This window comes from Pelodiscus sinensis, chromosome 3 (assembly GCF_049634645.1).
Source record: "Pelodiscus sinensis isolate JC-2024 chromosome 3, ASM4963464v1, whole genome shotgun sequence".
In the NCBI taxonomy this organism is placed as follows: domain Eukaryota; kingdom Metazoa; phylum Chordata; order Testudines; family Trionychidae; genus Pelodiscus; species Pelodiscus sinensis.
Window position 1 is genome coordinate 74,599,213 of NC_134713.1, and position 13,333 is coordinate 74,612,545.

General features: G+C 45.0%; 1 protein-coding gene across 4 annotated transcripts in view; it reads right to left on the reverse strand.

Moving 5' to 3' along the window:
- HACE1 (HECT domain and ankyrin repeat containing E3 ubiquitin protein ligase 1) overlaps window positions 1–12,885 on the reverse strand; it is a 93,926-nt gene extending 81,041 nt beyond the window's left edge. For 2 of the 4 annotated variants that reach the window (XM_075923937.1, XM_075923936.1), the window contains exons 1-4: window positions 12,657–12,882; window positions 7,384–7,438; window positions 3,859–3,948; window positions 101–205 (exon numbers count right to left, since the gene is read on the reverse strand). In XM_075923937.1, the coding sequence (XP_075780052.1) occupies window positions 101–205; window positions 3,859–3,948; window positions 7,384–7,438; window positions 12,657–12,732 (326 nt within the window). In that variant the 5' untranslated portion in view covers window positions 12,733–12,882. Of the gene's footprint in view, window positions 1–100; window positions 206–3,858; window positions 3,949–5,433; window positions 5,523–7,383; window positions 7,439–12,656 lie in introns of all 4 variants that reach the window. The other 2 variants (XM_075923938.1, XM_075923939.1) reach the window with 2 other exon arrangements.
- Window positions 12,886–13,333: the final 448 nt, after the last annotated feature.

A 13,333-nucleotide genomic window follows, 5' to 3' on the forward strand; every position in this document is an offset into this window, starting at 1 on the left:
CAGTATGCAAATCAAAATTATAGAACATTCTTAAAACAGGTCTATAATCTGTGTTAAACAAAGTTCGCATGCTTTCAAAATGCAACAGCTTTTTTCTTACCCATTTCTAGCTGCCAAATGAAGGGGTGTACATCCCGAAATATCCTGGTAGTTAGGATTTGCTCCCTTTTTTAACAACAGAACTAGACACTCAACAGATCCACAGCTACAAAACAAGCAAGCAAGATCAGTAAACTTTAAAAGTTAACCAATGGTGCAAATAAACAAAAATTCTTACCAGTATGGGAGAAGGGTGGGGGAGACTCACATGATCTTCCACGTGACTATCCCACTCCCAGCTCTTCCCCTCTAGATCCCTCATTACCTGGGAAGAGGGGCAAGGCATAGAGGGGCTGGAGATGGTCAGCAGGGTGTCCTTCCAGTATGCAGTACCAGCTAAAAATAACTTATCGACCCACTTGCATTACTGTCAGAGCAAAGACCTTAAAGAATCAAACTTTACACTGACTTAGGGCAGGTCTATGCTTATCAGATCAGCACTGTGGTGATAGATCACCTGGGGACAATTTAGCAGGTCTAGCTCAATCAACCGCTGATCATGCTCTCACCAACTCTGGTACTCCAAAGCAATGAGAAGCATAAAGGGAGTCGAGGGAGGAGTTTCTCCCCTCAACTCCCTGCAGTAGAAACCCCGTGGCATCCCAATCTAATATAATCAGCTCCAGCTACAAAACTGGAATTGTGTGCCTAAGGTCAACATTGTTCCATCATGCAGACCTGCCCTTGAGCTATCATTAACTTCCTAGGTTGACATCAGCACAAAAGTTGGCTTTAATGTCACTTGGGTTTATACAACCTGAAAGCTCAGGTTATTTTAAAAAGACATTCCACTAGAGTGAAACAGATTATTCAATATTTGTTTAACATTACAGGGAAAGAGTTACTAATCTTAGTTTAATGGTTTTACAAGACCAACTCGTTGTAGCAGGTACAAAGAACACTCAACGATAGATAATCATCCATCCTTGGCATTGTGTTTTATTTTTTTCCCCCCTAACCATTTCATCCATTTGCAGCAATGGGCTGGCCAAACCTCTAGCATACATTAGTTACAATATTACTTGTTTTAAAGATAAAAATAAAATAGTTAAAAGGTGTCATTTTCAGAAGAGAGGTAGATACTAGGGATGCAAGCAATTAATTGACTATCCGATAAGCATTCGCTTATCGGATAGTCGACCAGTAACTCGACTAGTCGCTTCCCCCACCATTGCCATCTCTATCAGAGAGAGGGAGCAAAGAGGGGGGAGCAGGAGCTGGTGAGAACTGGCTCAACACCATCTCCATGGGAGCAGGGGAAGCAGAGGCTTAGTGGGGACCAGGCACGAGCCAGGATTCAGCTGATTCTCAGTGCGCCCCCAGTCCCCCTGCTGTGCTTGTTCTTTTTAACTGTATTAAAAGCCTTACATTTAAAGGCTAACACACAGCGGAAGGGACAGGACAAGAGCTGGGAATCAGCTGTCCCGGCTTGCGCCTGGTCCCTCCCCTTGCTGCACTTCAGTCTTTTAAATGTATCAAGCCTCTCAGCTTTTAATACACTTAAAAGGCAAAGCTGCAGCGGGGGTAGCTCCCTTGGCCAAGAACAAACCCCACTGCGGCTCCACAGTTTCCCCCACTTATTGACTAATCAATGGAAATTCCATCAACTAGCTGATTCAACGCAGTTTAACATCCCTAGTAGATACTCAAATATAAGCATAGCAAAAAAGAAATTAACTAAGTCTGTCATTAGTTTGTTTACAAAGGTGCTTTTTCTTTATTTTACGTTTGCAACCTTATTGGTCATATCAGGTATATGAACCATTATCATAACCTGCATTGAGAAAGTTTTAAATGGGCATGGGAAAGGGTAGTTAATTGATTTCCATTATAGCTTTGTCATAAGGAACATTACTTCAAAAATTGGTTACATATTTAATGTTTATTGTCACTGCCAGGTTCTGAGATTAGTTTTTCTATTGTGAAACCACGTAATACTTCCACAGAAGATGGAGCAGAGAGTTTACAGATAAAAATTAAGGTAGTCAGGAAGAGATGGAGGAGTTAAGTAAAGATATTACAGATGCACTTTAGGGATTCATCTTAATGAGTGACGCTTTTCAGTTTTGGTGAACCAATAGGGGCTGGAGCAGTTCCCTGCCAACCACAGGCAGGGGGCTGCTCCAGCCCTCCATAGACAGGGACTGTTCCAACTGGCCTGTCAGAGCAGCCCATCTATGGCAGGCCCAGCCTGGGCAGCAAGCCACAGGCAGAGGCTACTCCAGCTGGCTGGCCAGCAGGAGCAGCCCTTGTCCATGGCAGCGGGGGCTGCTCCAGCATGGCCATGGAGGGCAGGGACACTGCTGCAGCCCAGCTGGGCTGGAGCAGCTTCTCCACCCACTTCCCCTCTAATCAGTTAACCAATTAAACATAATATTTAACCGGTTAAACAATTAAACTGAATTTTACATCCCTAATTTACACTAGATAAAATAATGAACTTAAATTCTGTACACTGAAAGCAAAAAGCAGAATATAATCTTTTAAATGGATTCCTAACATAAGTTGTCTAAGAAACAATTAGGGATTTTTTTTAAAAAGTCTCTAAGAACAGTTAAAGCTTTTACTCTTGCATAAGATTTATGTAAGATGCATGTTTATTAAGTTAAATTTTCAAGGAAGATTTCAGAAATACACACTATTTTACTCAGAAGTACTCAAGACAGAGTGAAATGGAGGAAACCTATCAATGACCCATGCTCCACTTGGAGTACAAGGGTTTAAGATGACTCAAATACCTCCTATTACACAAAGTAAACAGCGACAGCAGTCTTTCAAGGTTTTTAACTGAATTAATATGTTCTCAATAGGCTGAAATTACCCATATTATTCCAATTAAAATATGTGTTTATTCAATAGCTAATTCAATAGTGTGATTAACGTTTCATTTTCTGCAAGTTTATTCCAAGAGCCATGAACATTAAGTGTGGTAGTAAACTTATTTCTTAGGAATGTAAATTACAGGCAGTCCCCGACTTACGCGGATCCGACTTATGTCGGATCCGCACTTACGAACGGGGCTTTTCTCGCCCCGGAGCTCACGGGCGGCGGGTCGCCACCCGGTGTCCTCCGGGAGAAGCTTTTCTCGCCCCGGTCTCCCTGGTCTGCTGGGGGAGTCCAGCAAAGCCGCTGGACCCCCCCAGCAGACCAGGGACACCCGAGCAAAGCCGCCCAGGTGGCGGGACTCCCGCCGCCTGGGCGGCTTTGCTTCTGTTCCCCTGGTCTGCTGGGGGGGTCCAGCAAAGCCGCTGGACCACCCCAGCAGACCAGGGACACCCGAGCAAAGCCCCCAGGTGTCCCTGGTCTGCTGGGGGGGTGGTCCAGCGGCTTTGCTGGACCCCCCCAGCAGACCACGGAGACCGGGAGAAGCTTTTCTCGCCCCGGAGGACACGGGTGGCGATCCGCCGCCCGTGAGCTCCAGGGCGAGAAAAGCCCCGTTCGTAAGCGCGGATCCGACGTAAGTCGGATCTGCGTAAGTCGGGGACTGCCTGTAGTTAATATTTCCTATATACAAGCTTGTTAGGATACAGAAAGCATCTGAAATCCTGAGTGTAAGTTGCACAGTTTTATGTTAAAAGTTATTCTTGAAAGCAAGTGTGCACACTGGTTATTAATCCAGGAAAGGTTAGGGAACAAATGTAACAACAAATATGCACTAAAGGATTCTCCAGTTTAATGCTCTAGATTTCTGTGGCAATGTAATCCTTTAAATGTCATCTTCCAGACTACTCAAAGACTACTCAAAATGTGAAATCTTACTTTGCTGCAATATGAAGCAAGCTCCTCTTCACACGTCCAAATGCATAATTCACATCAAATTTTGAATTGGACAGTAGCTCTGAAACAGACCTTAAATAAATAAAACAGTGAGTTGGCAGAAAAAGTCTAGAGACAGTTTTACCCACTTTCAGATATGCATCGCAATATACCTTTTATGTAAATAATTGAATACTTGATCTGTTTACAACTATTTCAATTTACCATTTTTCCCTTACAGTATATTAACAGCTCTGTTAAAATATCCGAATAATAACCTGCAATGCCCTTGTTCTTCCACTACCTAATTCAAACCGGCATTAACAAAATGTGTCAAATTATGTGGTTATTTTTGAATGTACATTAAATGTTGACTACGACAAGATGTTCAAACCTGTTTCTTTACTGTGACAAGTACTATACTGTCCTTGATTTGAGTAACTATAAATAAAGTTTATTTATACCAATACTTCTCCCCTAATCAACTACACGTGCCCTGTCACAAGTTTGACATGTAAAATGTACAACCTTATAAACCTGGATGGATCACAGCATTAACAAAATACACATTTAAAATTAGGCTCAGTTGAAACAACGTAGTGACTTCCAGTTTCGTTTGTGATGCATAGGAGGCTACATAATTGAAACTAGCATATGAGTCAACATAAACCAGGGATGGGCAATAATTTTTGACAGGGGAGAGGGGGCCCACTCCAAGATTTTAGCAATTTTCAGAAGGCTGCACTTTTCCATTATATTAATGGAAGAAGTGCAGGATCTGGGATGGAGGCTGGGTACAAAAGGGAGTTTGGGGTAAGGGATTGAGGTGCAGGAGGGAGAGTGGGAGGGAGTTTGGGTGAAGGAGGCAGTTGTGACTTAGGGCAGGGGTGGATGGAACACAGGCTTTTGGAATGAGACCTGGGAAAGGGAACTGGGGTGCAAGAGTTTCGGCTGTAACCTAGAGTAGGAGGGAATTGTGATCTGGGGCAGGGAATTGGGGTGCCAGATCTGGGAGAAGGTATGGGTGCGGGGGGGGGGGGGGTAAAGGATTTGGGTATGCTGAATGGTGGAACAGAGGGCTGGGGGTGCCAGAATCAGGCTCTGGCTAAGAGACTTACCAGCCAGCTCCCCAACCAGCCTGCCTGCCTGAACTAAATGCTTGCAGAGCTTAAAGTTTCTCAGCCAGCCTGCGCAGGCTGCACAGCCATGTGCTTGTGTGAATAACTGAGCCTGAGGGGAGGGGAGCATGGTGCTTCGTGTGCTGCCTGTTATTTGAACAGGCAGCTCCCATTGGCCAGTTTCTGGCCAGAAGCCAATCAATAGGATTGTGCTGGGGGCAAGGGTTATGCCTGAAGCCTTCCTCCCCTCCCTGCTCACAGTTTTTAAAGAGAAATGATCCCACAGCTGCTTTTCTGAGCAGCATGCAGGGAAAGAAGGGGAGCCTGCCTGGGGCTCCCTGCTGCATCCGCGGGTCGGATACGGTGGCTCGGAGGGCCAGATCCAGTCTGCAGGTCAGGTCTGGGCAAAATATGGCAAGCCTATTGTGGAGAAGGACCAACATCTATGCTTCTTACTTGCCTACAAAAATTAAACAGAAACCGGGAAGTAGCAGCAAACTAGCTTTACGCATTCCTCAGAGTCCAACAGATGCCGCCCTTCCAAAATAGCTGTCAAGATAAGACAGTATGAGTTTCAATACCAACAGTACATAAACTCCTAGTGCAATATTTATTCACAAAGAAATTGCCATTGCTCTGTTCGCCCAGTACTCATTATATATGGTCTTTCTCCTCTCTCCTGACCCACTTCAAAGCCCTAGTCTCACACATAGGCATTTCCAGTATTGAGTCAACCAGAATTCTCAGTCTCAGAGGGGTAGCCATGTTAATCTGTATCTCAAAAACAATGAGGAGTCCTATGATAATGTAGACATGAACAGATTTCTTAGGACATAAGATTTCGTAGGTAAAACTCCCTTCATTACATTAATTGGAGTAGAGTTTACAGAGGCATGGGTATATACAAGAACAAAAGAAAAAGAGTAGTTGTGTAAATGAGGCTAATCAAGTCAGGATGGTACACAAGTAGCCTCTTTTGTTGTCCTTGTATATACACCCATGTCTCTCTAAACTCCAAGGTGCCACAGGATTCCTTAGATACATAAATTCTCAGATACATAAAGCATATACACAGTCATAAGGAATATAAGAATGATCATAGTTTGGGGTCAGACCAAAGGTTCATCTAGCCCAGTATTCTGTCTTCTGACAGTGGTCAATGCCAGGTGCCTTAGAGAGAATGAACAGAGCAGGTAATCATCAAGTGATCCAAGCCCTGTCGCCTCTGTCAATTTGCAGGCTTGAGCATTCAGTGGACTGAGATCCATCTATGCAAGATCTCTCTCATAGGCAGGTCGACACTAAAAAACTTGCATCAGCACAGCTACACCAATGCAAGTGTATTTCTGTACTGCTTCTGGAGTAAGGATGTTAAGAGGCAGGTAACTGACTAATCATGTAATTGATACAATTTGTATCAACTACACAATTAGTCAATAAGGGTTGGCACTCTGTCCCATCACTTACTACATTTAAAATGCAGAGCCAGTGCGGGGGTAGCTCCCAGACCCGGCGCAAGCTGGGACTGAGCCAGGCTTGCTCAGTCCCAGCTCACACCAGGTCCAAGAGCCCCTCTCCACAGGGCTGCTGTTAGAGTAGCTTGTGTACATAGCCAGCCTGGGCTGTCACAGACAGGAGCTGCTGCCACGAAGCAGCACCTGTCCACAGGGGTCCCAGATCCACCCTGGGACCCCCATGGCCAGTGGCTGCTCCACGAAGTAAGTAGCAGCCTCTGCTATCGGCAAGCTTGGGGCCGCCATGGGAAGAGGCTGCTTTACAGCACCCTCCCCTGCTCTGCCCCCCCGCCATGCTGATGCCTCTGATAGAAGCAACAGCATGGTAGGGGAGATGGCTCCACGGAGACAGTGTTGGGACAGAACTGGCTTTTAAGCTGCCCCCTCATCCAGCACCAGCTCCTGCTTCCCTCCCTGCTGCTTCGGATATAGAGGCAGCAAGGGAGAGAATGCGATTAGTCAAGTAGTTGACTCGACTAGTCGCTTACATCCCTATTCGGGAGAAAATTTTCTGAGCCAAAACACCTCCGCAAGAGGCAGTATCTGTGTCAGCCAAGGACAATATAATCACATTGACCAGGAACCTGAAAAATCCATACCACTGAACAGCGTAGTTATACCAAAGAAAGTATGTGGAATAGACCTAGATACTGAGACTCAATATGGCAGCTCAGCAACAGAAATCCTGTAATGATCAACACTACTGTAACAAAGACAGCTCTACTAAAATATGCTGCTTTCCGTGCACTTAAAAGTATTGTAGACTTACTATGGAGGTTAATTACTGTTACTACCATTTACACAGATGTTACACAGACTAATTAGTTGCAACCTTAAAAATAAGGTAATTTAAAAAGTAGTAATTTACATACAAAGCTATAGGAGAAAATACTCACCTGTGCTGGTCAGCCATAACCATTGGCATTAGTGTGTAAACAGCAGTTTCATTATCTGTGTAGAAATCAGATAACTCTGTTACTATAAAATTGTATGTACAAGTTTATCCAATAGTTTGTTTTTAGAAATTACTGTAGGTGACTGAACTATTTGCTCTGTGTGATGATTGCACTGAAATAAATTTCTCAACAATTCTAAAGGAAAAGCTACATCTCAAAAGATTATTTTAGGCTCTAGTAATGACTTTACTGCAGGTGAAAGCAAACTGATTTTTCTATAAAAAACATATATTGCTATTTTTAATTTTTTGTCTATCCTTTTATCCTTTAGATTGCTATTAAATTTTCATACTGAATTGCCTCAGTATCAAGTTAATTTAAAAGTGAAGGAAGTCTCAGATTTTCCATATATGCATATTATTTCCATAGTTGCACTGCTGATGTTATTAAACATCTTATTATATATTTTAGAAATGTGCCAGCCTGTCCATCCATCCATAGACAAAGTCATAGAAAAGGTGGTTTAGGGTTTGTTTGGTGACATTTTGGGGAAAACTAGTCCTTAAGAAGTAGTAGTAAACAAAGTCCTATTTATCAAAGAATAGGTACAGCACAAAGAAAGAAAGAAATCTGCTATTTATCTAGCTAAATTGCAGCAAGGGATGTTTATTTTAATTACCCGGCAGCACTTAAATGAAGATTTGAGGAAAAAACACAGAAAAGGGTTTAAAAAAAAAAAATCACCAAAATTGTAACTTGCTTAATTTGAAACAAGAGTGGTAGTGATGACAGGACCCTTTTGTTAGAACAGTAGTTATTTTCAGGAATAGGTAGTAGTTTAATTCTGAAAATCCAGTAATGGGAGGCTCTAAAATGATGTAATGTATCCTTTCCCATTTAGCTACATCATCACAGGTCAGCTGAAGAATCCCAAAGGGATGAATAAGGATGATGCAATTGGGAGACAGGCCTGCATCATTTCTGGTATTGCATCACTTCCAGAGGGGATTGATTCAGCAAAATCCTAGATACACACTGGAAGCCCAATTTATTCTGATGGGCTACAAACAGAAAGTACCTAGGAGTTACCCACAGGTCAGCTGGAGACATTTTAGAGATACACTGTAGCCCATAGGAATACAAGGGACCTAAGAAGGAGGATTAGAAGAGGAGCTATTAGTCACATGTAAATACCTGTGACAAGGCAAGACTTGGCACAGCAGCTGCAAAAGAAGCTGAACTCTGATTGACTGAGCCTGGCTGACCAAATCATATGTAAGGGTAACAGTCAGCAGGATAAACCTTGTAGGGGATTGGGGACCTTAAAGAGAGAAGCAGCTGCAGGACACTTAGAATACGTCTAAACTACATGGCTCCGTCGACGAAGCCATGTAGATTTGTTGTTTTGGCAAAGGCAAATGAAGCCGCGATTTAAATGATCGCGGCTTCATTTAAATTTACATGGCTGCTGCGCTGAGCCGACAAACAGCTGATTAGCTGTTTGTCCGCTCAGCGCGCTAGTCTGGACGCTTCCCTGCCAACATCAAAGCCCTTTGTCGGCAGCCCCAGTAAACCTCATCCCACGAGGAATAACGGGGCTGCCGACAAAGGGCTTTGATGTCGGCAGGGGAGCGTCCAGACTAGCGCGCTGAGCGGACTGTTTGTCGGCTCAGCGCGGCAGCCGTGTAAGTTTAAATGAAGCCGCGATCATTTAAATCGCAGCTTCATTTGCCTTTGTCTATGTGTCTAATCTACATGCCTCTGATGACAGAGGCATGTAGTCTAGACACAGCCTTAGAAAGAAAGCTTATGGAACAGGCAACAGGATAAGCAGAACCCTGTTAACAGCAAACAGACAGCACTTCTCTCTCAGCAGCAGCACCACCATAAAGTTCTATAGTCACCACAGCAACCACTTTCGTGAATAGTACAGCTAATGTCATTTTTAACCCAGCAACAGCTACCAAACAAGCTTCTCTCTCACCTGAGGAGCTGCTTTACCTCATATCACTGCAGACAACAGCATCAGCAGACAACTAAATACATGAGCCAAAAAAGTCCTTGTTAGGTCTGCAAGTGACTAGTCAACTAATCACTCTCCCCTCCACCTTGCTGCCTCTATCAGAGAGAGGAAGCAAGGGGGAAGCAGAAGCCAGTGCTGGGGGGAGGGGGAGCCAGCTTAAAAGCAGTCTCTTGCTGGCCCCAAGCACGTGCAGGGAGTACAGGGCCAGCAAGGGACTCAAGCTGGCATCAGGCTCCTGTACATTTCAAAAGCAGGGAGCACTGGGCCAGCAGAGGACTGCTCCAGTCCCCTGCAGGCTGCATTCTCCCAGCAGGTGCTTTGCTTTTGAAATGTACAAGAGCCCCTTCCAGGACTCTTGCTACATTTCAGAGGTGGAGGTGCTCTTATCAGACTAATCAAATAGTTGATGCAATCTAAATTTAACATCCTTAGTCCTTTATACTTTGTCTTCCTTTTTACTCTTTATCCTCAAATGTGAGTTTTACCTTTAATAAAGCTAAAGTCATGTGGTTGAATGAAATTTTTCCCTACAAATTGAACAACTTACTGGATATGTTGTATTAGTGTGTAGTAATAATTTATATTTTATACATATTAAAGTATTGTTATATTATCATTCCATTGGTTATGTTTGCTGTGCCACTACTCCAATTATCATCACACTGCATCACCTTAATTTGCTATTCCACTCCATTCATTTAACTAAACAACAACAACAAAAGATCCAGCAGCACTTTATAGACTAACAAAACATGTAGATGGTAAACATCATCAACATGTTTACTGGTATCATCTACATGTTTTGTTAGTCTATGAAGTGCTGTCGGACCATTTGTGTTTTTTTTCCTATAACAGACAAACTCGGCTACCCCCTGAAGCTCCTAAACATGCAAGGCATTAATTTAACTGTTAACCTTCCATTGTTTTATATGTATTTCTATCTCTATTTTCTTCTTGTAACCACTCACTTCTAAATAAATATTACTATTTTCAAAGAGGTACTGCTTGCTTGCTTATTCTTGATCCCAAAACTCTATCCTACTCCTTTTACTGGAAAGCTAGCTAGCTGCAACTTTCCTTGGCAATTCCTTTAGGGTGGGCCACAACCTTGGTTACCCATTTAGATAAATCAATAATTAAGTCTTAAATTAAAAGCAGTGCTTTTAGGCAACATCACTGGCATAGAATAACTGAATCTCCTGGTTACAAAATAATGAAACTTACAATGCAACTCTTCCTTGTCCATCAAGCTAATCTTTTTATTCAGCCTTGTGCAGTGATATATACACTTGAAGACAAAGAATATGTGAACAACGAGTGAATGAGCTGGATTCTCTTCCATTCTGCATAACAGAACTTGTTTACTTTTGAAGATTGTGGGTATGTACTAGTATCATATGACTTTCCCTGAAGAACCATTATTACTAATTATGATGCTGGAAATGAAAGAACATAATTTGACTCAAAAGCAGGAGTTTGCAGCACTGTCAAAAACAAAGCACTGATTGACCTGTAAAGTGTGAATATTTTGTAACAAAATTAAGCAATGAAAAAGCCCCACAATGTCTGCTTTTTAATTAAGGAGTAACATATCAGAGTAAAAAGGCAAGTAAAGGCTTGCATTAAAACAGTGTTTACTTTAAAGAGACATTTGTCTCCTGTTTACTGATGAGTAGAGCACCATGCTGACACAAAATTTTGTATCTATATCTGAAAAAGTGAGAGGCAGATCCGTGGATTTGGATACCCACTGATATAAAATGGATATCTACAAATTTGCAGGGTTCTAGATACAAAATTTGTATCTGTGTCTGTATCCACAAAGATGAGTTGAGGATATCTTCAGATTCGCTGAACTCTACTGATGAGCTGAAGTCTTTTTCTGCCAAGTGAGGGAGCCCATTAGCTTCTGCAGAATTAAAGTTTTCATTTAAAAATGAAGTTATAGGAGATTACTACCTTCCAAATGCGAACAGATACTATCTTCCTAAGTCTGCACGCCTCTGCACAGATTTCCCAAACAGGTGAAGAATGAAAATAAGGCCTTACTTAAACACAGATATTGCATCAGTTTAATTTAACCTGGGATCAAACCAGCTAAGAAAACACTACATAGAACAAAGTGTACCACTGTATTGTCCAGTCAAAGTTGCACCCGTTTAGCAAACTGATGTAACTAAAGGTGTGATTTTTGTGTCAACTTCCTATTTAGAACAAGCCCATAAGGATTGCTCAGCTTTTAATACTGCCTTTCAGAAGCTGGAGGCCAACTCTTTCCCCTCAGTTCTGTTTATCTGTATTACCATAGTAACTAAAAACATGAGAGAGGATTGACACAGTAGCCAGGAGTCTTGGTGCAGGGCAAAGAAGAAAAAACAGAGGGGGGGGGGGGGGAAATCTTCGCCCTTTTCACTGGATTAGCCACTGCAGCTCTTGCAATGTAGACACTTGCTTGAGCAAGGAAAAGGGATTTTTTTTCCAACAGATGTAATAAATCCAACCCTTCCAGAGGTGCTAGCTAGGTCAAAAGAAGAATTTTTCTGTCCACTAAGTGGCGTCTGCCTCAGGGTTTATGTCAGTTTTAGCTAAACCTTTTTACAAGCCCCTGAGCAATGTGGCTAAATTAACCTGCACTTTAGGTGCAGCTCACATTTGAGAATCCCAGTGGCCTCCCATGCCCCAAAGCAGCCTTGTATGGACACGAGGTCTCCCTGGACAGCTGCCCTGGCCCGACCTCGTCATCCCAAGCTACTTGTCCCTAGTAGCAGCAAATCCTAGATCTAAGATGGAAGTGGCACCTCTCCTCCCAAGTTTTGCAACAAGTTGGCAAAGGCTCCCCAACCACCAGGCCCGCCCTTGCTGCTGGCAGTGCGCCAGGAGCCAACCCCTGGGGCGAGCGGAGCTCCGGCCTGGGGCGCTGCAGGGCAACGCCCGCGGGTGCCTGCCCGCCCACGCAGCAATGCAGGGCACTGCCGTTGGAGGGGCGGGGCGGTTTAGTTGTAAATGGCGGTACCCACAAGCGGGGCGAGGGGGGAACAGCGCGCCGAAGGGGGGGGGGGGGGCGTGGAGAGCCACGGAATCCAACTGTGAACCCTGCATCTGATGGAAACCACTTCGTGCTGCCCCCCCCCCCCCCCCCCCCCCCCCGGGCCACTTGCGGCTGGGAGCCCCGGCAGGAGACACGCAACTCGGCTGCCGGGCAGGGCCGCCCCGCGAGGACGCCGGACACCCCCAACCGCTCCCCTCCTACCTTCGGGCAGCTCCACGGTGCGGGCGCGGCGCAGGGACCTGGTGAGGCGGTTGAGCTGCTCCATGGCTCTCTCCATCCTGGGGGGGGGCCGCTCCGCTCCGCTCCGCCCACTGCCGCGGACCCTCAGCCCATCGCGGCGGCGGTTGCGGCCACCTCTGCGCAGGCTCACACGCCTACCGGCCCCCAGAGCCCCGGCGCATGCGCGAGCCTCCTTGAAACGGCTGCCCTTCCACGCAGCGGCGCTCCGCCCGCCGCCTTGCTACTAGCGCTCCGGGGCGGGACTAGGAGCTCTGGGCGGGGCAAGACCAGCGAGCGAGCGGGGGTGGGAGCCGGACTAGTGCGCGTGGAGGGGCACGAGAGAGCTCGGTGCTGAGGCCTCTGAGGAGGGGGCAGCTATTGCCCCTTGTCTGTGGAGGCCGGAGGAAGGGAGCAAGCGTCCCGTGCAGGGGCTTAGCACCTGCACCCGTTACATTCCCCTTTGCTACAACACTGCATGCAGCAAAGACCTCCTCTGCCCTCCTTCTGCTTGCTGATCATTTGTCACCTTTGGCGACCCTTCCACAAGCAAAGAAGAATTGCACAAACCATGCACAGTGATTTGGGGTGTTGTATTCCTCCCCTGAGCAAATGGTGCTGGCTTTGCGGAAACCATCAATTGCTGCTGCTGTAGGGTGACA